Raw genomic sequence first — 26,019 nt, forward strand, 5'->3', positions numbered from 1 at the left:
TGTGTAAGCACACAAAGAATGTACTCCTGTGTTTTCCTCATTAACACAGAGAGCTGACCTCGTGTTTGCTACAATAACACCAGAATTTTTGTTTTTCGTGTTCATCATTCTGTCGGTGTTTCTGAGCACACACTCTCAAGATCCGAAAGGGTGTGTCATCAGAGTGTAATGTTCTGGTGACATTACATGACATTACATGTGGAAAGGTCATTTCAGTCTTACAGCTGCTGCCAGTATGTAATCCACTAGACAGCAGTTTGGATCCGATATCATAAAAAAGCCATTAGACATTACTTTGTGTTCATATAAAAGGCTCTCTGTTGTTTTTATCATTGTGGTATGAAGTGTCCTTTTCGCAGCGCTGCTCTGATGGCATCTGCTTTGCTTTAGAGGAGAGCTGAGCGATTCACAGTGACGGACGTGGTCGGCTCATCACGCAGGGCTGATTTACTTTAAGTTCGGCTGCGTTTGTGTTGCTTCAGATGTGTCACGGGATCACGTTGACGTTGCTATAGCATGCTGTTGTTTTGTTTTGGGCACTAAGAAAGTAAAGCACTGGGATAAGGCATGACGAATAATGCTCTCTGACAGACAGGGCCTGTTGTTGGTGGACATAGCTGGCACAGGCTGTGACTGCTGTGTGTGTGTGTGTGTGTGTGTGTGTGTGTGTGTGCGTGTGTGTGTGTGTGTGTGTGTGGCCATAAGTTAGTTACATGAAAAGAAATGGAATACAGGCTTTCCATGGAATTTCTCCCCTGATTGTTTTCCGCCACTCTCATAAAGCTGTTTAACAGAGACATTGAAAGCACTTCAGCAGCTACTTGGATTTACATGGATTAAATTGCCTTGTGTAAATGAGATTACTCTTACCTTGTGTTTACATTTTTCCATGCCAGCTATGGCCAGAGGCCTTAAGTTTTTCAGCTTATGTGTCTGTCCCATTCTTGTGAATGTAACGTCCCGAATGAGGGTTGTTTTCTTAGAACAAGGCACAAATTAATTAATTATGAGAAAACAGAACTGACTAATGGGATAAATTGATAAAGTTTTGGCATTTTTATATACACAAGGTTATTCCATGACAAATTAAGAATATAAAAGCCCTGGAGTTGAACACAAGTGTTGAAGCTGCTGGATTTTCACTAGAACTCTCAATATGAGGCCCAAAGAGATGTGAGTGCAAATGAAGGAGGCCATCAGTAGGCTGAAAAATCCCAAACCAAATAAACTTACCAGCTTATAGCATAAGCTTTTGGAGAGGATACATTAACAAGATGTCACAGAACTAAAGGGCACGATGACAGAGTTATTTCTGTGTTTAAGATAAGCAAATTCACAACATCTAACTAAGTCCAGATTACTCTCAAGGAGGCAATGGTGTCATTGTACATGTCTACAATCATGAATGTAAAGACAGAAGCCACTGGTTAAACTCAAGAACAGGAACACCATAAGAGCTTGCACAGTTCAGGAAAAAAAAACAAATCTTTGGACAGATGAAACCAAAGTTAACTTGCACCAGAATGATGGGAAGAGAAAAGTATGGAGAAGGAAAGAAACAGCTCATGATCCGAAGCATAGCACACTTTCTGTCAAACATGATTGAGGCAGTGTTGTAGCAATGTGAATGTGTGGCTTGCCAATGGAACTGGGTCAGTAGTGCTGATTAATAATGTGACTTCTGATAAAAGTAGCAGGATGAATTGTGAAGTGTACAGGGCTATACTCTCTGCCCAAATTCAGTGCTGCAGAGCCGATCAGAAACCTTTTGCCAGAAGCTGACATAGTCAGCATTAACCTAGCATCTTTTTCATTAATGTGCCAAAGCAGCAAAGACATGGGATATTCTTCAGTCGCCAAGTCAGTCACCTGATCTCAACCTAACAGAGCATCTCACCTAGTCGACTATTAAATACATGACTGAAAGAAAGACCCACAAACAAGTAGCATCTTAGAGTAGCTGCAGTAAATGCCTAGCAGAACGAGGGAGGAAATACAGAATTTGGTGATGCCCGTGAATTCTAGACGTCAGGCTAGAGCCCATCCCAGCTGTTATAGGGCGAGAGGCAGGGTACACCCTGGACAGTTTGCCAGTCTTTCACAGCCAGGGAACAGAGAGAGAGACAACCATTCATGCTCATACACCTACAGCCAAATTAGAATTACCAATTAACCTAACACACGCATGTTTGTGGACTGTGGGAGGAAGCCTGATTAACCAGAGAACCCACGCAGACACGGGGAGACCATGCAAGCTCCACACAGCAATGCTCCATCCTGAATTTGACCCAGAACCTTCTTGCTGGGAGGCAGCAGTGCTCGCCACCACACCACCGTGTTGCCCTAAATGAAGATTAACTTGATTTTAAAAAACCTGCAACTAAAAACGTGAATGATGAATAAACATTTTGGGGGAAATTGGTTGAATTCTTGCAATTAAATGAATTTGCTTTTTTTCCCACTTTCTTTTGTTAATTTATATGCCTAATTTTTTAATGCGATTGTTCATGTTATATTTATAATACCAATGCGTAAAAAAACACTTATAATTTGGAACAACTTTTGCACTTACCAGATGGAACAAGTGTTCATGTAATGAATCTACATAGTTAATAGCTAAAGACCGATGAAGTCATGTTAAAGTATCAACAAATGCCATGAACAGGTGCAGTTGTTTTCTTGAGCCGTTACCATCTCTGGCTAAATCACAGTTTTGAGTCCAGTAAAAGAGCCAGTGAGAGACCTCCCTCTCAACAACTGCTGTTCTGTCACATGACCAAACCAAATGAGAAATCCCTCTAGGCTCGCCAACCACTTGTGTAGCAACTAGGTGTAAATAAGTCTTTAGTTATCATACCGCCCTTGCAGCCACAGTGAGTCTGTTTGAAAGCCCTCAACCGATTCTGTTTTGAGAGTGAGAAACTGCATCTTCCTACGACAGTCCTTACAGATGTTGAAGAGTTGTTTATCTAGTTAACACATGCCAGTTGACGTTTGGAGAAAAAAACCCCAACAACAAAAAAAGCCCTGTCTAATTACAGGCAGGAAAGACAGGAGTCATTGTCATCTGTCTCATAATGAGGAATCATGAAGGCTTCTTATTTTTCTCTAGTGCCATTTGATATTTCACTGTGTCTACAAATGAACAGGGGACAAGTTTCCATATTTTAAGGCAGTGGTGTAAACAGGGTTGCTTGGCTTTTTCCCCCCTTTTTTTCCTGTTACATGCACTGTCAATTACCCGGTGGCGTTGCAGATACAGCAGAGCGCCGGCTGGCTGACTAGGTGGCTGACTGGCTTGTCTCTTGGAAACCTCTGAAATATGATTTACATTGAGAGCATGTTGTAGCAAACCCTATCCCACAGTATGCATATTTCCCCCATTGTTTGTGACAGTTGGTTGTACCTGCGCCGGAGGGGAGGGGTGAGGGTGGGGGGTGCCAAGTAGGCATGCAACTTTGCATTTCAGTGGCTGAGCTCAGGGTCAGGAGCACATCTGGTTGACTAAGGGGGGGAGGGGGTTCAGATTGTGTGTGTGTGTGTGTGTGTATGTGTGTGTGTTTCAGATTTCGTAACTTCCATACACACAAGCCACACTCGCACATTCAGAGCTCACTTGTTGCTGTGCAGCCGGAGCCTGTGTGCATAAAGCAGCAGCAGCAGCACACTAACAGCAAAACCCGGCACACCGGTGCACTCCTACACAAACAAACAAACACACCTGCTGCTCCTGGCAAGTCGCTCTGACAATCAGCCGAAGGAGGGAAGGCAAACAAAACAAACAGTTTAATTTACATGACAGTAGCCTGCTTTACATTAGCATGCCGTGGCAATGATAGAGTGAAGCTCTGCTGGAAACAGCAGGTAATGAAAAGTGATGGTCCTATTTGTGGTATACTGTAAGTACAGGAATGGGAAGCTCGAGCAGTCAGAACTAATAGCGTGTACTGTGCCACATATCTCCCAGACTGCTTTTTTTTTTTTTTTTGCTGTGTTGTTTTTGGAGGAAAAAAGTCTACTGGTCCTACTAATTTTTTCAGCATAAATATAAGCAATTTGTGTTGGGGAAGAATTGAAGATGTGCACATGTGTTAAGAAGGCCGCGATTTTTTTATTTTATTTTATTTTTTTACATTTTTTTTCTCCAGATATTGCTTTCCATTCCTCACAAACTTTCCTTGCTTCAGACACAACATGAAATGTTTACGCAGTTCATGTGCAATTTTAACGAGCAATTAACTTCATCAATGAATAAGTAAACAGTTTTTGGGCCGGTTTGTAATTGCACGGAGTGGTATTTGTGTCTTGAGACTACTGTTTTTTTACATTGTAAGCTTTATTTCTGTGGGCATGTGTGTAAAGTGTGTGTGTGAGAGTAGTTTGTGGGTAGCTTTGGTTTATGTGTGTGTAAATGTATCGTGTTTGTGTTTCTTGTAGATGATAGGATACACTCATTGTGCCATGTGTTTGTAGGAATGCTATTTATATATGTCTGTACGTGTGTGTGTGTGTGTGTGTGTGTGTGTGTGTGTGTGTGTGTGTGTGTGTACTGGCTCCAGCGGTCTGCTTCTCATGTAAAGAGATAGCATCTTCCCACAACAGATCAATAAGGGAATATTTCTAGAATCCCTGCCTCTGTCTCAGATTTAACCAAACTGTGTGTGTCTGCTCATGCAAAAAAATAAAGAACTAAATAAAAATAAATAAATAAAAAAAAATGTGAAGAATACTCTGGCTGACAACCTCACTTGCGTCCTGGTGGTTAGGTTGAACTTTGCTGCCCTTATTGAATCTATTGGCATATTATCAGACAGAAAAGGGGCGTAGGGGCGTTTTGTTTCATCGGTGACGTCGTTTAGAGCTGTGCTTCCCGTTGGTTTGTGACCCGTTCATCAGTCAGTCTATTCCTGCGATCAGCCCCGGCAGCTCACATATTTGGCAGAACCGCGCGTCCTCTCTAGAAAGATGCGCTAAATATTGACAAACATGTGGGTACATCTCTGTCTTACTCAGACATTCTCCACCACCGCCCCCACTCTTCACCTAGTTCGTGTTCAGTTGCTGTAAATTGTCCTAAAGGGACACAGACACACATGATTTATGGTGCCAGATATGATTAAATCCCATGTATTTTTGCACAGTGCACACATTTTTTTTTTTTTTTGTGCATGCGGTGCCTTAAGAGGGAGCCAGTGGTCATTAACGACTGAACAAACAGCATGTTTCCTACTTATTAAAGACCTTCATGATTCGTCCACCCTGACTGTTGTGGCGGCAGCGTCTTGGCAACCGAGAACAACCTGCTCCGACTGAAAGTAAAAATATTTATCTAGGAATGTATGTTATGTCTGCAGAAGGCCTGCATGTGTGGGGAAAAAGCAGTATGGAATTGACTTTGGCATTTTCTGGGAAATTAGAGCCCTGACTGACTTGGGTGATGGACTGAACGGTTTTCTAGAGCTATAGCTATTCAGCCTGTCCTTTACAGGGTCATAAGCAGGTTATTGACAGCAGATTAGCAGAAAGAGATGAAGGGAAAATATCACTGTATGATAATATACTTGGATCATCTAGACAGCCTTTTAAGGTTTAATTTTTCATGGCAGCATTTTTTATATTGGTCGATTTTAGGGGTTACACTGATGTTACAACAACATTTGGGCAATACTTTGTATGGGTAACACAGATATTACGGTAAATATTTATTTGAACATTTATGTCACTGCACAATGAATTTGCTGGCAATAAAATTGTGTAATATTAACTCAAGAAAAAGAAAAAGACAAATCAACCCCTGTAAATGCCACCCTGTGTGTCGGTCAGCAAGGCCGACAGTGGCTGATACTGATGTTTGACTTTTCATCACATACAACCAGAGCCCAAGGCGTTGTCCTGAAATATCAGTCGCCAAACCAAAGGCAAAGGAAAGGCAACAAACTGGCAACAGCTTGAAAAAATGTCCCACAACTGCTACGCATGTGATCCCACTTTGGTGGGTGATGTTTGTCACAGAGGCCCAGCTGTGTTTTTTTTTTTGGGCGGGGGTTGCATCTTGTGGTTCATCTCAGCGGCGCTGCTATAATGAATTGGCCAAAGCTCTGTGCATGCAGTCCATGCAGCATGCCATGTGTTTAATTCACCACCTGTATCTTTTGACCTGTTTACTTTTTGCTCAAGAGAGTAACCAGACCTGTTGGTATGTGTGCCCACACTCTTTATGTCTTGCAGAGGTTTGGACACTAACAGTTCAAGGTTATTCTGCAGTTCAGCACAGTCCGGCTCACAGATAATTGTCAATAAAATTGATCTTTGTGATTTTTTTTTTCCCCTCCACTCCCCTCATATTTTTCCTCCTCCCCTCCCCTAGACACTTCCCTTCACTCCCTCACTCCACTCTCCTTTGGCTGTGTCCTTCTCTTTCATCTTAAGCCACATAAGTCTGCTTCGACTGCCAAGAGCAACCAGTATCACTGCTTGCTTTTCTTTTTTTTTTTTATAGTTTTTTTCTTCCTCCTCTTATGTTCTTCTCACAGTGCACTGAAGCCATGTCGCAATTTCTCAGTGAGTTTTGATGCCTGGATGTCTCCTGTCTGGGTCCATCTCGTCTGAGCCGCAGCGCTGGCCCTATGCGATCTGAACTGCGCTGCCTCGCTGCAGGTCAGCCTTCACGGCCGATTAGTGTCGAAGCGCCACTTTGGTCACAAGTTGTCGGGAGCGCTTATCGTGAAGATCAACAGCGATCATTCTCGCTGCTGCGCGCTCTCTCCCTCTCTTCCTCTGTCTGAGTCCTCTACATCGACTCCCTCTTTCTCTCTTCTTTCTGTTTTCTGCCCTCTCCCCTTTTGACATTACTTCCCTTCCCGCCCTTCATGGTTTCCCCCTCAAATCATCATATTTTCATCTCTATGTTATTATTGTCATCCTTCTTTTCTCCCACCTTTCAGTGTGTTTGTTTTTTTCCCTTGCAGTAGTCCCTTTTCTCATATTATTGAGATCAACTAAAATATGAAATCATGAAAAAGGAGCTAAGATAGTACAACTAAACCTAACCTTTGGTGTTAATTCGAGTCTGTGGTAACCTGCTGCTATAATCTCTTCATTTGTAACATCTGTGTAAGGGCTACAGGGGAATGAAACAATGTGCCATTTACTGTGGTAATGGGTTATACAAACTGTTTTCATATTCATTTGGTTCAGTTTAATGTAATCTATATATAATTTGGCCACGCCTTCTTTTGTGCACAACTGTTAGTTTACATTTGAGCACAGCGAAGACCTCTTGTTTGGTTTTTACTAATCAAAGAACATTGAGTAAGCACTTCTGCAAGCTGGCAAAAGAACATTTTCGTTCAGAGGACAAAGGGGAGGTAATAATTTGACACTGTTGAATAGAAAACAAAGTGAAGACCATTGATTGGTCCCTGTCGGGTTAAAACAGGCTGGCATGAATTCAGCCAGTCAGCTCAAAGTCATTGGTTGTGGACTGCATTCTTTCTAATGTGTTTTACCTAGGCTGAGCTGGCTTTTACTCTTACTCTTACTCTTACTCTTACTTTTTATTTTTTCATGCAATACATCGCTATGTATTGTCTGCCTATTTCACCATACACAGATTCAGTTTGTATTTATTTGCTCTCTCCTCAGTCATCCCTCTGTCCCTCCTTCTCATTTCATCTCCGTGTGCCGTCAGGCCTCGTCTGTGGCGAGAGCAGAGACGAGTCATGTTTGGCTTGTCAGTATGGCTGCTAGTGTCAGTATCTGGAGCTGCTGGTTCCTCTGACAGTGCTGGAGGGGCTGCTGGTCCTAGCAGAGTGCAGCCGTCACCCTGTGACACGCTCAGTGTCACCGATCCCCTCCGTCTGGTGACACGGCATTCCCCCCCCCCCCCCCCCCCCCCCCCCCCCCCGCAGCCAGTGGCCTTTTCACTGCCACTCTGCAGTCAGTCGCTCAGTCAGTCACTAACTGCCTCACTGAGGACTCTTTAGTAGGAGTTGACCTACATGTGTTCTGAAAGCTGATACTAAGATCTTTGAATTGATACGATTCTCTTGGCTTTCACCTTCAGCCACCTCTACAAGGAGGGCGAATCATCCGTTGTCTCTCACAGCTTATGTCCAGACTCTGCAAAAGAAGCCCTGAAGATGGAAACCAATATCTTAAACATAAACTTTTATTTTTCTATCCACATGCAATTTGTCTGGCTTTTAGACCAGATATAGATAGATAGACCACAGGTCCAGTCTGGCTCGTCGGATGGCTCTGCACAGTGTCACAGAGAAACAGGCCACGCTGTTCAGACTTTTGACTGTTTGCTCAGAATTGTGTTGCAACTCGTTACTGCTGGATCACGTCATGAAAGTCTGAACCTTTAATTTCTTCTGAGCCGGGGATCTAAATAATTGTCAGTTTTAGAGCCTTAATGCTGGCAAAGAGATTACACATGCCATACTTCAGGGAAGTAAAGTGGCACAGTCAAGGAGCCACGCCAGCGCGTTTCATTGATTCACCAGTGTAGCATTTCTTTGCAGTGACGGTAGACTGAATGTGGAAAACAAATGAAACATGCTGATGCAATTGCACGTGTTTCTTGAGCTACCTTAGGCATCACTCTTTTGTAAATAGCTGGTTCATTAAGTGGGAATCTTTTCAGAATCGACATTATTATATTTAATGTGGAAGGATTTTTAGTTTGACACCCAATGTTAGTTAAAAAGAAGACAGACAGATAGATAGACAGATAGATAGATAGATTGCACCCCAGTGCACAGCAGGACTAAATATGTGAGAGATTTAATCTGGCCTTGGCGAGTGTACAGCAGTGACAAATGGATGCTCACTGTGAAACCCCCTCATCCAAGAGACAGTATTAGTTTTTGCTTTAATTACCAGCAGCAGTAATGTTTCCTATCCATAACTGTCGGCCTGCTAGAATGCAGCCTGGCAGAAGGGTGAGGGCCTTGTCTTTTCTCTCAGTGGGCCTCCTGTCTCTTCTCCCCCACAATCCGTCTATCCCCCCCCCCTTCCTCCCCCTCTTCCTTCTACTCCCCCTCCCACCTCCTCTGTGCCCCACCGCATCTTTCATTTCAATATTTCAATATTTATGCCTCATCTCAGAAAGTTCAAAGTCACAGTAAGGAGGCATAACTTTCTCCCGCCTCCCCGCCGACAGCACAAGACCCTGCCCGGTGGACAGAAGAGAGGAAGGGCTAGTGACGGCTGGTGTCCCCTCCTCTCTGCTGGTCACTCGTGACAGCCAGAGAGGGAAGTGGCCAGACAGTTGGACTGTCATCAGTAGGGGTTTTAAAGCCAGTAGTGACAAACCTCTTTAAAATGTTTTCTGCTTTTAAAAAAACAATACATAAATAAAATAACAAGTAATTTAAAATGTGTATACACGTGGAGGAAAAATCAGCCTCACATTATTAGGTTTTTAATACCCTAAATGGATGATATTTAATATGCAAGTTGAAGCTGATGTCAGTCTGTACAGATACAAGGCTGGACACACCTAGTCGATATTAGATTGCACAGCATGTAGCACCTCAAAGGTCCAGGGGCAGCAGTAAGGTCCCATGGGTGCTGCTGTTATCTGTGTCTGAGCCCATGTCAATGTGTGGGTACTTTCTTTTTTTTCTGTGGGACTAACTGACCATCTCTTTAGAAAATCCAGAGCCAGTTTTAATAAATAAAGTGCCTGACAAGTCTGTCCTTTGCCATAAAGATCTCCTGACAGGCGCCGTCTGGTAATAGATTAGCCTAATTACAGCGTTGCTGAGTTTAGATCACAACGTCACGTACTCAGCCTGTCGCTCTAATAGCCATTACAGCCAGCACTCTCCACTCCCCTCGTCTTAATGTAAAGTTGTAAAAAAAATATATATATAAAAATAAAAGAATCAGAGAGCAAGAAAAAAAAGAAAAGGCCAAAAGGAAAAGGTCGTCCTCATTTGCATGTGAGACTTCATTAGAATATGCGAATATGCTAAGGACCAGAGCCGGGCGCTTTGCATGTGCAGGTGATGAATGGCCAGCGCGTCGCAGAATGGGCTGAGATGGAGGCTTCGTCACCCTCATCTGCATAGCGTGCTTTATTTACTTATTTATTTATTCATTTACTTTTGAGTGCCCGCTCTCTTTGATACATCTCGCGTCTATAGATGGTGACTGAGGAGGCTCGTCCCAATTTACCCCACTCGCTTCCCACACGCTTGTACGCACACTTCAATGAAACAAGGTTTTATTAAGTGGCTGAGTGGGAACCTGGGAGTTTTCACAAAGGCTTTCTTTGCTCTTGAGTGGTGTTGGTGGTGGTGTTGTTTGTGGCTTATTTACCATTGTATCCATTGCAGCATAAACTTCATTAGGCAAGGTATTAGAAAAGGTGGCAATTGGCTGTTTATTGAGCAGCGATTCAACCTGTGGAGCATCAGAAAGTGTTGGCAGTGGGAGGGAGGCCGGCACTCGTTTGAGTGAAACCTTGCAGGGTGTTTTTTGTCGCGGGGTGGGGGTGGGGGGGTGGAGGGCAAGTTTCCAGAGAGAAACTCATCTCTTCACTCTTCTCTGTTGCTGGGGCGGCAGATGGTAGGTGTCAAGACAACGGCGGCAACAGCCAAACAAAGACATCCTTTGTGTGTGTGTGTGTGTGTGTGTGTGTGTGTGTGTGTGTGTGTGCGCGTGCATGCATACTTTCTGAGAGGTGTAGAAGTGCGCTAGCTTTGAGTAGGAGGCAGCAGCATCTATAATAACACTTGAACGGTGCATTGTGTAAATTCCTAAGCTGCACTCTCGCTCAATCTCCAGAAAGTCCATTGTTTTTATACCATGTGAGAGCGCTGACACCCCACTGAACCTCTGAGGAAATATTCACTCACTTCCAGGTTAGAGAAAGTACTTTTTAATTCTGCCACCCAGAGATGACAGGTGTCACATTTTACATTTCAACTTTCCTTACTCAGAGAAAGAAAAAAAAAAAGTGTGAACTTCCACTTTGAGAAATCTTTCCTCTCCATCAACAGTTCCAGTTCTTTGAGCCTAATAAGTCATTCTTTGATAGGATCGCTGAATATTAGATTAGTACCAGAGCGGTTTATTTTGCTCCTCTGGAGTGTGACCTTAGCTGCCCTTCACAGAGGCGCGAGGATAATGAGAGTGGTAGCTGGCCGACAGACAGTCCTGACATCCCAGCTACGCCCTTCACTCAGCCGGCTGAAGAAAAACGTCAATACAGAGGCCTTATGTTTTATGGATTGTCTGCTTTAGCAAAACTATTGTGAGAGAAACACAACTCTCACTTGTCATGTTACTTCAGTTCTTTTTAATGTGCGAGACCACTCGCCAGAAACAACAGCAGTCGAAATTAAAGGTTGTCTTCTGTGCATCTTTTCAGTTTTCAGCACCTTCAGCCCTCCCTCCGGCAATTGCTCAGGTGTTCTTTGATTTACTTAAACTTCTTTTGCATCCTTTTTTAAATTTTTTCTTAGGAGCAGTAGTTTGGTCTGGTTTTTGCGGTTTGTTAACATTTGCCTTGCATTTCTGCTAATACAGTGTAAGCGTGTGTCACAAATAAAGTTATTCTGGACCTTTAGCATCGGGATTTCAGTGCGTTTCCTTCTTTTCATATTAAACCATTGTTTCTTCATCCTCTTTTTTTGTACATTTAATTTGTTCTCAGAGGACGTGCAGATGGAGTGTATAAGCAAACAGACTGAATAAATCATCTTTGAGCTTCTTTCCTTTTTTTTTTAAATTTCATTGTTGTGGGTGCGGGGGCGTGATACTGGGGCTACTATTGGTTTTCATCCCCAGGAGGCACAAGGGAGGCTCGCTGTTGTAAATGGACCCTAGTGCAGCCCTGTTATCTGCAGCGTAATGTACCCACTGGGGGCCCAGAAAAAGGTCGGGAGGGGCTCATCACAGTTCTTGGTTCATGAAGGAGTCCAGAGGGTTGCAGAGGTGAAAGGGGGTGGCTGGTGTCTCTTCCCTCAATTACACGGTTTAACAGAAGCTGCGACCCTGCTGGGGTGTTTTCCTGTTTATAATGAAGCTAGTCGTAATGGCAGCGGTCACACGATCTGGCTCTCGGACCAAAGAGACAGTTTTTATTTCATCTTTTTCTTTCAGTCAGTCACACTCGTGTATATATAATACCATTGTGCCAAGCTTCAAATAACACATGTTGCCTTTAAGAATCTCTTACAGGAATTCTTTCAGTATGTCCTTTAATTGTATCCATGTTAACTGCTGTTCTATCTTTCGGTCCAAACATAAAGTTTTAGCACTGGCGTTTAAAATCTTATCCCGTGTGATGTCTTTTTGCTGTCTTAGCAGTATTATCTACTTTATAAAAATATATTCAGGGTTGTAAAGTAATTTTGCTTAGTGCTAGATTCTGTGCCAAAGCGGGCTTAATATTGAAGAAACACAAACAGACTCTTATTTCACTCCCCACCCTTCACCTCTTCCCCAGCATACACCACACACGCGCGCACACACACACCTGAAGAGACCATATAAACATAAGGAAACCTGCATTACAAATTACTGCACATCATAGAAATTGTGCAGCAAGCTTTTTAAAATACCAGTGCTGCCAGTGAGGCGCTTTGTAATTTATCCCTTCACGGCTGTTAGCTGCGCAGCGCAACGGTGATTTATTTGGTTTAAGAGAAGTTTTGTTTAGAGAGATAATGAGCAGGACTTCTCTTTAATGATTTAACACGGCGCAGTGGAAAAGAGAGAGAAAGGGGGGGGTGGTGGATAAAAAGCACATATATTTTTCATATCTTTAACTGCACTGCAGAGAGGAAGGGAAGGAAGGAGAGAAAGATGCATTAGCAACAGAAGCTAACAGCCTTTAACAACCGGCGTTTTTTGATTCATTTTGTTTTGTTGTGTAAAATGAGACTTTTTCACCTCCTCCCAGCACAGCGTAATTTTAGTATGTAATGTATTTCATTTAAAATGTGTCTCAGGACATGTTCTGTCTTCGTAGCGGATAGTGCTCGCCGCTTTTGTTTAATCCATAAAAGTGAATCATATTTGTGCTGATGCCACACATGCTATGCCAAGCTTTTAGAAATCTGTTTTGAAAACTGCTCCAAGTTGTCCTGTACCTTGTTCTTTTCTTCTCCATCTCACTTTTCATCTCGACGCCGAATACGGCATTATTCTTTCTTGTTCAGCATTTTCAAGTTTCTTCTCTCGCTCAGGATTTAAATCCCAAATTAAAGGAGTTAATTAGAAAATATAATGAAGCTGAGTAGCATAATATGCAAACAGTGCTATGACGCTCAGAGCTGGGGGCTCTGTTAACGCCGAAACTGCCATCGGCGCATAGCGATGATGATATCAATAATAGATTACTTCATCAATCGCCGTTCTCTTGAAGATGGAAATGCGCTGTTGGGAAGGGACTGAATTTTTATTTTTCATTATTATAATTTTTTTTTTTCCCCTGCACTTTCTCTCTCCCTTCCTGTAGCTTGAAAATGTCTGTTTCATCTCACATTAGCGTGTGCTCTGCATAAGTGCAGGTGGAACTTGCTCTCCCTCTAAATGATCCTTTAATGGAACAGTGTGCACTGGAGCTGGGAACTCTATGGGGCGCTGCCACTGTCGATGAGAACTTCTCCTCAATCAATCCGTCAAGCCCCATCACCTGCCTCAGCAGATGATCCAAAAAACCCCCTTTGGAGAGGCGAAGTGAGCTTTTTATGTACCTCCCTCTAAAACTAGAGGACGCGCGCGGGCCTGTGCGCACACACGAGCGGCGGCGTCACAAGTGAGAGGTGTCTGTTTCAGTGAGAGCCCCGACGTTGATCTGTCGTCAGAGAAACGCTTTGCCTCTTTTATTTTTATCGGGATCATCTTAGAATAGATCAAGTGCTTGCTTTAGCTCAAAAACACAAAATCAGTCTGGATGCTTTATTTGTTTATTTTTTCCCTCCCTAATGTCTGTTACGTTATGGGACGTTTCCATAAGTGCATCTCCTATAAGCCTGAGCAATATTGATGTGAAGTCGCCTCTCGCTTCTGTCAAACAGAGCGACAACACCGCAAACTGCATTTGCCTTTGGTTCTCACCTTAGTTCACGTTCACTCCGACTTATCCAGATACTCCATCATGATTTCTCACATTCCTTTATTTCCCTTCTTTCCCTCCTGTGGCTTTTCTTTTTCCACCCTTCTATCACCATCTATCTCCACATCTGCAAAATTTGACATCACATTTAGTTCTCCCCCATCTACCGCTATGGGCTGACTTGCGGAACATCCTTTAAACTCAGCCTGTAAACTCAGCAGAATCCCTCCTTTCTGAGTCCTTATTCTTGATGTCTGCCTGTCTGTCTCTGTGTCAGAAAAGCAAGTCGCTCTCTCTGTCAATAAATGTCTTATCTTCCGACTTCTGGTTCCTGTCTGTTTATCTGTCTGTCTGACATGTCGGCAGCTGTCTCGGCGCTCCAGGGTTGCTGTCAGCCAAGTGTTGGTTTCTGTTCTTCTGTCAGTTCACCTGCCTGTCAAAGCTTCGCAGATTAGACATGTCAACTTACCTCCAGGTTTTCCGCTTCTCCAGGATGGCTTTATAAAAAATAAATAAATAAATAAAACAAACAAGGAAAAAGCACATTGTGTTTACTCTGAAGAGTGAATTAGTTGTGGCATAGTGGGGTATTTTTTTTAACTCCTATGGCTCTTCCTATTTGGTTGTAAGCATAGCATGTGCTTGTAGCATCCTTGAACTAATAGTGTTTAGTTTGTGCAGCATGTTTGCTCCATATGGAGCATTGTCATTAACTGCAATGATGTTATACACATGCATATTAAACACATGCATAGTACTGTGTGATGCCATTTGTGTTTGGTGTGTCTGCAGTGATCTGCCATCACAGGTGAAACTCAGCTGATCATGTGGGACTTGGATCTAATAATAATAAATCTTGAACAATAGTTATTTCATAATGAAATGCAGGAAGACCAGCCATCAGAAAGAATTGAGTCTATACTATGAAAACTCCAAAAATGCCTTATGTGTCCGATGGAAAAATACAGCTGCTGCTATTACATTTTGTTTCATGGCGGTAATGTCTTTTTACTCATGAATATACTCTTTTTACATGCAGACGTATCACAGTTATTGTGGTTTGTGTCAATGCGACGTGTAGCTACATTTTTCGGAAGGTGCATGTCAGATTACTCTGTAGGCCATGCTGTTAGGTTATGGCATAGGGTATAGAAGTAGTATGAATCAAGCATTACGCTGTTGGAGTGTGGAGGTATGAGGATGTATTGAAAAGGAGAAACTGAAGATGGAAGAGAGGGGAGATAAAGGAAGCTGAGATGGAGGGAGGAGTGTGCAGAGGGGAGCTACCTGCTGCTGATGGCAGTCAGAGTCAGTGAAGGATGGAGGGCGATCCAGCTGTGACATTAAAGCAGCAGGTGGAGGCCATCATTAGGGCTTGCACAGGAGGCTGGATGAGCCCGCACACACTCATTTCTTTGGGGCCCAGCGGACCACTGCAGAGCCTGTGTGTGTGTTTGTGTGTGTGTGTGTGAGCTGAACCATAGTGCCATAACTTCAGAGTTCAACCCTACCTCCCGTTTCGTCTTTTCCCCGATGGAACTGTTCTTCCTTGCCGAGGTTTTCAGTGGTTTCGCCCAGTGAGGGTTGAGCAGTTCCTACATCTGGTAGCTCTCGTAATGGCTTTTCAGTTACCTTCTAACCAAGTAAAGTACACGTCTTTGTTTGACTTCAGCTTCATTTTTCACCTCATAGCTTTTCCCATGTTGCGTTCTGTTGTTGCCATGCACAGCAGGCAACAACCTGGATGCTCAAGCATCTTCCCGTTGTTCATTAAAATGTTTTGGAGAAAACTCTGACTTAGAAAACAGATTCTGTCTTCACTTCTTTTGACGCACACGTAGTAACAGTGCGCGAGCTTAGCGATGTAACTTGAATACAGTCACGTCAGTGTTTCTGCAGACTTGTCTGATTATTTGTTGACACTAGTTTCTGTTTGACATTGAATTTGAAGTTATTTCTGACTTAACAGCTGTCCATTACTGCCACTATGAGCACTGGTTCACTTCCCTTGCATTGCCTGTCTATTAATAGAGAGATGATAATACTCACGTGGGTTCTTGACAGTCAAGTGTCACTGTCAAGACCTAGTTGAAAGCAACTCAAGAAAAAGTTGGAAAACTGTCCTCTGTCCAATCTGGCTCCAACCCACAATGCCTCGTGTACAGCTGTTGGAAACAGGACTGTGTGATTTGGGGCGGGTGGCCACGGTACGTCTAAGCGGAGATTTGCTTGAGGCCTTTTCTTAGATCTCCCATCCCTTCTAGACCTTTAGATGGGCCTATCCAGGAACACCATTAGGCAAATGAAGTTGTTTGTATCAAATATTGACATGTTATCTCTTCATCGTCAGGCAGCGGGAGGGAAGAAAAAGAGAAAGATTGTAACTGTGGGTAATTGAGCCGTGTCTCCCCTGCTTATCGGTAAAGCTTTGGCACGTCACGGACCTAACGAGCTGTGGCGCGCCGATTAGTCTGAAGGGAAAGTCGAACGTGAAACACCAGCGCCTCGGTTTTTCTTTTTCTTTTTCTTTTCTTTTTTCATATCTGCAATGGATATTATGAGCCTCCCTGGAGGGCAGAGGCACAGCCTTATTAGTTCAATTCATGGGGGGAAGAGAATTGATATGGATGAATGGCATGTTAAAGTATCCCTTTGTTACAATAACCATCAAGGCTGATGGCTTGGGCTGATGATGCAGCCCAAGGCAGCAGGACGACAAGCTGAGGCCTTGACCTGGATGGCAGAGGATGCACACACACCAGGGGCAGGGGGCTGATTACAGACTGCCTTAAACAAATGGATTTGCCCCTTTAACATTTAGATATGGGATCTTTCTGTGTGTAAAAGTGTGTGCGTGTGTATGCATGAGAAATTGGGGACTCGTGGTGTCTTTTTGTGAGCAACGATTGCTATTTGTTTGTTTTTGTATCACTATTTGTGCATATATGTGTGTTTGTTCCCTGCTTCCTTATCAGAGCCATTTATGTGTATTAGATAATCACATGGTGAACAGCCAATTGCGATTTTGTAAGTTTGTGTCTTTGGAATTTTCCATTTGTGTATGGTTATTTAGGTTTGCATGTGTGCTTATTGCACATTTATGCATCTTAAGATCCATTTGTGTGTGTGTGTGTGTGTGTGTGTGTGTGTGTGTGTGTGTGTGTGTGTGTGTGTGTGTGTGTGTGTGTGTGTGTGTGCAGCCTGTGCCAGGTGCCTCCACAGGGCATTAACCGTCTTGCACTCGTGCCACTCTGAGAATAATCCAGTAAAAAAAGGGGTGAGATGAGAATCTCTCAACATGCCAGTTTAATTTGTACCCCTTGCTATCAAAGAATGCTAATTAAAATCATATTTTGCATATGTCTTGTCTTTCATGCGCATATGCAAATTGCCCCTGTTGCCTTTCAGCACTCTGTAATTAGGTTTATGAAGGACAGCTGTAATACATAATTAACAGAAATGTTTGCAAGCTCTTTTTTTCTCCACGTCTAAACACGACGACTTAAACAAGCACGCGTGAAGTGTTCCAAGGCCGTGCTATTCTCTCAAATGTATTGATTAATTCTTTTAACCCCCCCCCACTCACCCACCCTCTCAGAAATGTCTTAATTATGCTGTTTGTTTATTTATAGATGATCGTGTCAGAGGCGCTTCCAGTGGGCCAGAGAGGCTCAGCATTTTGATCTTGCCATTCTTGCCGATTGGAGCATAGAGGATTTAGTCATACATTTGCTCCCAGTTTAACTCCAAGGCAGCATTCTGGACGGATGGATGGATTGAGTTAGAGCGGATTGAGAAAATCTTGAGTGATGATAACGAGGCAAAACAGTGGAACATGTTTGAATATTTATGTGGTAGTGTTAGTTAGAGTCGGCCTCGGGGCCTTGATGACGGACGGGACTCTGGGGCCATGATGGGATGGAGGACATAGCCGTGTGTGTGTGTGTGTGTGTGTGTCCAGACGTTGGAGGAGCTGGGGTAGAGTGGGGTAGTGACATAATTAGTGAAATAATTATGCTTTTGCTTCATGAGAGACTGAAAGCTTCAAAAAGGTACAAACGGGCTAGCTGAAGAGAAAATAGAATGATGTCCTTGCAAAGAAATGAAAAGTGAAAACATCCATATGAAGAAAAAAGAAATTGGGAGGAGCGAGACTCGGGGGAACCAAGCATGTGCAGCGACAGTGCCGACCACATGACTGTTGGTTCAACTCCCGCTGCCTCTTTTATGTAGCTCCTTCCTCAGCTCTCAGATGTGGTCATTGTCTCTCAGTTGCACAGTAATGGGAAGTGATGGGTGCTAAATGAAAAGGCCAGGGGATGAAAACACTGGTGAAGCTGCTTGGATGTCAGAGTAGTTAGTCTTGTCATCCGTTCATTATGTTTTCAGATTCTGTTTTGGAGACACGGTAAACTCAGGGCGCTCGACAAAGTCAGTACATTGTGGTCACTGTCAGACGACAGCACCCTGGTATGTTTGAGTGTGTATGCGTGCTACTGCAAGTACTGCAGATACACAAGCTTATAAATCCTCGCATATGTGTACACATTTGTGCCACACATTTATGTACAGCATTTTGAACAGTTCACCTACAGCAGTACTTATTTACCCAAACCTGTTTATTATCAAAAACTACATATGTAAGAGAAGGATGGGTTCATGTTGTCTTGCAGTTATTTAAAACAGTTGGAAAACATAAGACAAGCAAAAGACAATCCCTCATAATAAAGGGAAAAATAGATTACCAAAACAAAGACTTTGCAAGGACATCATTCTACATAACTATTATGTTTCAGTTGAGATATTATTTTTAGGACACTTCTGTCTTACTTCTGTGGTGTTTTTTAGCCTTTAATGAGAGAGGGCAGTGGAAGGAAGACGGGAAAGGAGGGCGAGAGAGAGCAGGGAAGACACGTAGTAAGTGGCCTCACATTGGCCCAGTAGTTTAGTTTAAATCTGCACATCAGAAATAACATTTCACAGTGAATACTATGTGAACTGTGAACATTTAAAACTTGTTGCGCCTCTGGCAACACATAGTACTAAAGCCTTTAATGTTAAAACTGACAGTTAAACATTGACAACAGAAAATGCACACAACAGGATTTGCTAGAATTCTTTTTTATTAAGTTCAGTACACCAGAGTCAGTGGTCTGACACATGGACACTGTTAGAGTGTCAAGAAAAGGTTTCTTAGCACAGTCTACTATTTTATACACTCATTCTTATATATAGCGCTTTTCTACTCTCCCGGAGTACTCAAAGTGCTCTATACAACATGCCACATTTAGCCAATCACTTTTTTCTAAGCTTTTTAGTGCTTCCTGACTAACATTCATACACATACTCCAGTGGATGCCTCGAAGAGCAACTTGGGCTTAGTATCTTGCCCAAGGATACTTGGCATGCAGACCGGAGGAGCCAGGGATCGAACCACTAACTTTCCGATCAGTAGATGTAGATGACGTGTTCTACCTCCTGAGCTACAGCCACAAGTATAGTTGTCGGTTTGATTCGGCATGGAAAGGCAATGAAAAACTCCCTTTTTTTTTTAATGCCATGCTACCTGCAGTGGTGACCCCTTGTGAATAAGGGAGTAGCTAGCTAGACGATAAGATGATAAAAACAAAGAAAAGAACAGGGTGACAGGAGTGGCATCCATTCTCTGTAAACTCTTGAGATGGTTTTGTGGGGAAAATCCCAGTGGATCATTAGTTTCTGAAATATCGGCTCGTCTGGCACCACCAACCGTGCCACTCAAATCATTTTTCTTTCCAGTTCTCAGTTTCAGCAGGTCATCTCAACCATAGCTGTATGCCTGAATTCACAGTCACTGGCATGCGATTGGCTGATTAGATGTTTGTATTAATGAGCAGTTGGAACAGTTGCCAGTGAGTGTATAAAGGTTTCCACGAGTGCTGATTGGTTCGAATGTGTTTTTAAAGTGGCATAAAATTTCGTTAAAACTCCTCTGTTAAAAGTATGGCATTGTGTTTTTCGTGTATTGCAGGTGGGCCTTTGTTATGAAGAAACACCTCAGCACCCATCTGCTGGGAAAACATGGAGTTGGACAGCGTAAAGAGAGGTAAATTAAACACATGCAACAGAATTTTCCACACATCATGCTCAGCTTTCAGTTTGGTAGAAAAATTAATTATTTGGATCGCGTGCAGAACGGTTTCTGCGTGTTCCCAACTTTCGTGCATAACAACCTGTCGGCAAATAAAGAAGTAAACCTTTTTAAAAAGTATTTCTTTACCTGGTTCTCCAAGCATCTGTGTTTTTGAGAAATGAAAGTAAGCGATACAGAAGGCAATTAATTCTAGATGGTGGAGGATGACTGCTACAACCCCGGTGGAGGCCTGCAAGCTTTTAAGCACAAAATTTTCCCACAAGTTAAATTTCAAGTTAAATATAACTTGAGATCCTCCCTTTCCCTAATGAGTTAAATGGCTTTCACTCATTCTGTCTTCCTCGCTCTCTTGCTTGCATCCCTTTCTTCTGTCAAACTTTATCTGGCTCTCTCCCTCATCTTACTTTCTGCTCTCCCTCTTGAATTAGAGATGAATGATGTTTCTTTTACCATTTCTGTCTGTGCACGCGAGTGTGTGTCTCTGTGTATGCGCAATGTCTCCCGCTTGGCCCTGTCTATCAGAAACAGAGCCCTGCTGTCTGCGTGTGTGTGTGTGTGTGTGTGTGTGTGTGCGTGTGTGTGTGTGTGTGTGTGTGCGTGTGTGAGAAAACGAAAGATGAGGAGATGAAGTTGTGAAGCCCCCCCCTCCACCCTGACAAGTCAAAATGAGACGTTAAACACCTCTCAATCTGTCAAGCAAGCCGCTAAAATAGAAACAGACCCACTTTTTCATTACTCCGCAACCAAATTGATACTTTTGACAACGTGCAGTATTAGATATGACAAGTGGCTTCAGATATGGAAGTAAGCATCCCGACCAGATGCCTCTCCATCTCTCAGACATTATCATCTAAATTCCTACTGTCAGCTGTTCATCTGGATTAGATGGAAACAAATCCTCATATCCTCAACTGCTTCGAGTCTCTGTTTCATCCACATTTGTTTTTTTTGTTATCGTAACCTTTATTTATCCAAGGTCTGTTGACAGAACTCCATGCTTTTTCTTATGTAACAGTATACATACATATGGCCTCTCAGTTACATACATTTACATATGTGACTCGTCCACTACAACCATGTATCCTGATGTTTGCCTTACAGGGAACTTGAACCAATTAACGTGGGGTCCAATATCTTTTCTACACTTGCCACATGTCCACTGAGAAATGAATGAAAAACAGGATACAGATACAAAAAGGAGATTCAAGAGTACCCCCAGTTTTGCTTTTCTAAAAGGGTTAAATCTTGTTTTTGCTGCGACAGATCAGATGTCTCTCCTGTTTACATTGTCAAACAGCAGTCATATAATTTAACATCTAAAGAAATCATTTTTAAAAAAAGGACCAAAGTTAAGAGACATAAAATAAGAGAGTTTTACAATCTACATAAAGAGAAAAGACAGAGGTAACAGGCATGCATGAATAACGTCGGACCATCTGCCGTAACCTGAGGTACTGGTGGGCTTGATAGAAACTTCAGAGATGAAAATGGCAGTTTCAGTACTGGGGTGGCATTTTCCCAGTAAATGCAAACAATGCTGTAATTCATGCAAGTTTTTCTTCATTTTTAAACAACTTTTGAAAAGGACTTTGCTCAGAAAATTCTTCAGACTTCTCGTTATTTGATCAGAGTAAAGTCTTGATCGCTGTCTAGACTTCTTTTCAAAAACTATACTTTCTCCACAGTAATGGTAACAAGAAGTATCGCCTCTGAAAAATCACTTAAACATTTATTAAATCAATCACATTTGCTTTTTAGCGTCTTGTCTACAAGGCCAACTGTGAAAGCAAAAGAACTATGTCTTGTTGGCCAGACTGGGTAAACTTCATATTTTTTTCCCCATCTTTGCTTTCCTTTCATGTCTCAGTTTATTTCTGATCTTTTTTTATAACATTTATAAAAGAGATCAGAATTTATCATAACTTAAAAGGCAAAGTTTAACATCCAGACTGCGGAAGCGATTGCTGGCCGTGTCCAACTTAAATTCAGCTTTGCTACCACAATAATATTGGACTTATACATGATTTGTAATTTAAAAAGATCACAACAAAAAACAGAAAACTACACCTGATTTAAATATGGAAGATTTTCCTACTAGTTGTTTCCTGTGTGCTTTGGTACCACACAGCTTCAATTTTTAGATTCCCATTCAGTCCCATTCTGACTTGAACTTGTGAGTGGCACAAATTTAAAAGAGAGACCAGCCAGATTTATAAACAGGTATGTTTTGTGCATGAAACCTGGTATCTTTTTGAGTATACTTCTTGTGTCCCCCACATTAGTGACTTCTTGATAGTTTGAAAAGACTCCTAAAACTCATGAAAGCATCAGCTTTCAGGTTTTGAATGTTTGTCATTATTAAGATGAACTTTATATTTAGTTGACCAGCACTAGGCTAATGGTTTATCTATGTCTTACTTTTGCCCCCAAATGCAACAAGGCCCCGTGCTAATTTGTGCTAATGCTTAATTTCAGCGTTTCGAGCTGCAGTTTGTGGAGAAGCCGCTAGAGGATGTCTTCAGACACAAGTCAATCCCAATAGACACCAGTGTTAAAATGCCCTACTATAAAAAGCTTTAAAAAGTATGTTAACAGTCTGATAGTCCCAGAGCTAGCAAAATTTAAGGTTTGTTTGCTTCAACTGAAAGATGTAGCGGCACAGTCAGCTGTATAACAGCCAATAATGGTCGCCTAGGCCTCACTTCTTCTAATTTGAGTCATAAAACTGGACCTCCTGCCCATGTTGGAGCCTTTTGGAGGATTATCAGTGGAGCCAACTGACAAATAACATGACGTGCTGTACAGGACAGGCCAACCACAAAGTTCTTCAGTTTGACATTTGAGAGTTCTTCTGTTATTTTGGTATTCTGTTACTTAGCATTGATTAGCAGATATGCACACTGTGGATGCACCTCCACCACGCTAGCTAGTGTTAGCTGACTTAGCACCACCACCCTCTCATCCACATGTGGCCACTTGTCATGCCAAACACTAACATGGCAGTGACTGGAATGATAATATTGATACTTTTAAATGAGCTGGAGTGTGTTTAGCTTAAGAGATAGGAACAAGAATAACCTACATTTTGCTGAACTCTAAAGTATTATGCCAGATATCATCACATAAGCACACACATAAATTAACATATACTGCACCTATATTAACATATGTGTAGTAAATATTTTAGTTATGTTAATGGGCAAGTGCAAAGAAAGTCTTTACTTCCACTTCTACCAGCAAAAGCTCATTCTTTTATCTCTTATTTTCTCTCATTGTTTGTTGCACTCCTTTTAAATATGTGCAGACGTGTGCACAGCCGCCCTCACACACACATATGTACACACACACACACACACACACACACACACACACACACACACACACACACACACACCTACATGCACACTTAGACGGAGGACGGCCACAAGGTTTGTTCTATTTAAACCTGTAAAACACGGTGTCATCATTTTTCTGACAGTCCCGCAGACAGAATTTATCTCATCATTAATTAACCATCATATTTCTAACACAGTGCAGCTTAATTAGCACAAGGTCATTGGGGAGGGCTTTTTAAGTGGAACAAATTTGGGCAAGTGTAAGAGAGGAGGCAGAGGATGGAGGACGGAAGAGGGAGAAGGAGTTGAGAGGAGATAGAAAGAGATGGGATGACAAAGAGACAGGCAGAGAGGGAGAGATGGTTTGGGCTGACCTGACAGTGCTGCCTTGGTGATTGATAACTGCACTGGTTTTGAAAGCCTAGACCTGGAGACGAGGACAGTAGCTGAGGGAGAAAGAAAGACAGGGAGAGGTAAAGGATGGGGACTTGTGCACGTGTGTGTGTGTGTGTGTGTGTAGGGGTGGGTATCTGAACCAGCAACTGGGGACTAGGGGGGTGGGGGGTGAGAGGCAATGGGGGTTGTTGGGGAGAGCCAATTGCAAACATATGCTGGCTGGCAGGCGGTGGAGAGATGGATTGCAGTGGGACAGTGTCAGAGAGGCAGTTTCATCACCATCTCTACAGCCCTGTTCACCAGGTATTTTTAGAACACTGGGGAGATCTGTTAGTCAAAGGAAGAGAGGAGGAGGAAAAGACCTGAGTAGCCGACGGTTACACCGGGTCCCACTTAGCCAAATCTGTCTGGGATCTCAAACGCCAAGTTGTTTTGCGGGGGTATCTGTGAGGAGGAGTTCTACTGATGTGAATTTTAAGCCTGACATTGCCGACAGTTTTTCGTATCACGCTTCTTGTGAAGTTCAACATCCAATCTGTTTGGCCTCCTTCGGATCAAAGAAATTTGGAAGCTGGCAGTTTCAGTGAAGTGTAGATGGCTTTTCCTGTTTTCTAAATTGTTAATATGAAATTTAAGCTGAACTAAAAGTGTATAATAAGGATCACTACAAATCTTCTTGTCATATGGAGACCACTTTCTTTCCCTGCTTCTGACCCAGGGTTGAAGATGACGGAACAACACAGAAAACCCATACACATGAAAGGAATATGTAGATCTAAATGATTTTTTTCATATGAAGAGTTATAAATAGAAATTATGCCGATACCTCTATGATATTCTCTTTTCCTCTCTCCTCTTTCCTTACCATCACGTCCTACTAATGAATGTGTTGGGCAGCGGTGGGCTAGCAATGGTCAGATCTGACTTAATAATAAACGGCTAATATTAGACGCTTATATTGTTCTAACCCCAGTGGGGAGAAAAAAAATGAGGAAGATGAATTGGAGGGGAGGAAGGGTGTGATGACAGACTCCCAACTATCTGACAGGTTCTGGGCGAGAGAGAAAGAGAGAGCGAGATAGAGCCTGAACTGTTATAAAGTGACACAACTAGGTCTTCGTCTCAGTCACACCACTACTCCTCACTGCAGGCATCGAGCGGAGATGAGGGCTTTTTGTCCTTTTATCTGCTCGTATGTTTGCGCTTTCTCAAAGAAATATGCTTAGGAGGACCACGTGTCCTCCCAGTTTTACAATAATCTGGCTGCACGGTGTCTGACTTAATAGCTCGCAGTCATCTCAAAAGGTTTACATTGTAATATTTTGCATTACAGCTCGGGATGATAATAAGAATTTGTTTCTTTTCTTGCGCCCACTTGTAATATCTCACTGAGTTGAGTTATCCGTGTTCCTCAGCCCATTTTCATCTGAATACATAATCTCCTTTATTCGGTTAACGGATGCAGGGTCTGAGCAAGCCTAGTGGGAAAAATTATTGCAAAGTGTCTGAAATGTGTAAAAGTATCCCTGCTGGTTTTGATTTTGATTTAGTTTTACACATCAAAAATGCTCACTCACAGGAGAACAATAGAGTTATCCTGATTATGAAAGCAGCTAGAATCTGGAGAGGTTGCAGTCATCGGTTTTGAGTGTTTGGTGTTGACTAGTACAGCAAAGACTAACAGCCCCTGAGGAGAAACATGGAGGGACAATCACATTTGAAGTCAGTAATGAATAATGAGCATCACATCTTTTAAGTAACAACCCTGATACTTTATATATGAACAAGTGACTTCATACTGGAAATGATTTCTGTATATATGTGTGTTTCAAGATTTTTAAGGGAACTTATCTAGGACTGTTTAACACAGTGCAATTTCTTTTCCCTTATTCTTTATTGTTGTTGTATATTACCCTCATAAACTTGGTGAACCTCTCGGTGTGTTCTCTGTTGTTCTGTGGGGTCTGCAAGCACCTTAAATCCACCCTTTAATAACAGGGGAGTGGCTTGAGAGCGTGACAGACAGCATCGACCTTGACTCAACTGCTTGTAATTAGTTCTTTGAAAACAGGGTG

The 26,019-nt window shown here is 42.5% G+C and overlaps 1 protein-coding gene across 1 annotated transcript in view; it reads left to right on the forward strand.

Moving 5' to 3' along the window:
* Positions 1-26,019, forward strand: part of znf407 (zinc finger protein 407) — a 152,314-nt gene that overhangs the window by 46,746 nt on the left and 79,549 nt on the right. The window contains exon 5 of the mRNA XM_082552495.1: positions 20,091-20,165. Coding sequence (XP_082408621.1) covers positions 20,091-20,165 — 75 coding nt within the window. The remainder of the gene's footprint in view (positions 1-20,090; positions 20,166-26,019) is intronic.

Source organism: Aulonocara stuartgranti, assembly GCF_965226115.1.
Source record: "Aulonocara stuartgranti genome assembly, chromosome: 11".
Lineage (NCBI taxonomy): Eukaryota > Metazoa > Chordata > Actinopteri > Cichliformes > Cichlidae > Aulonocara > Aulonocara stuartgranti.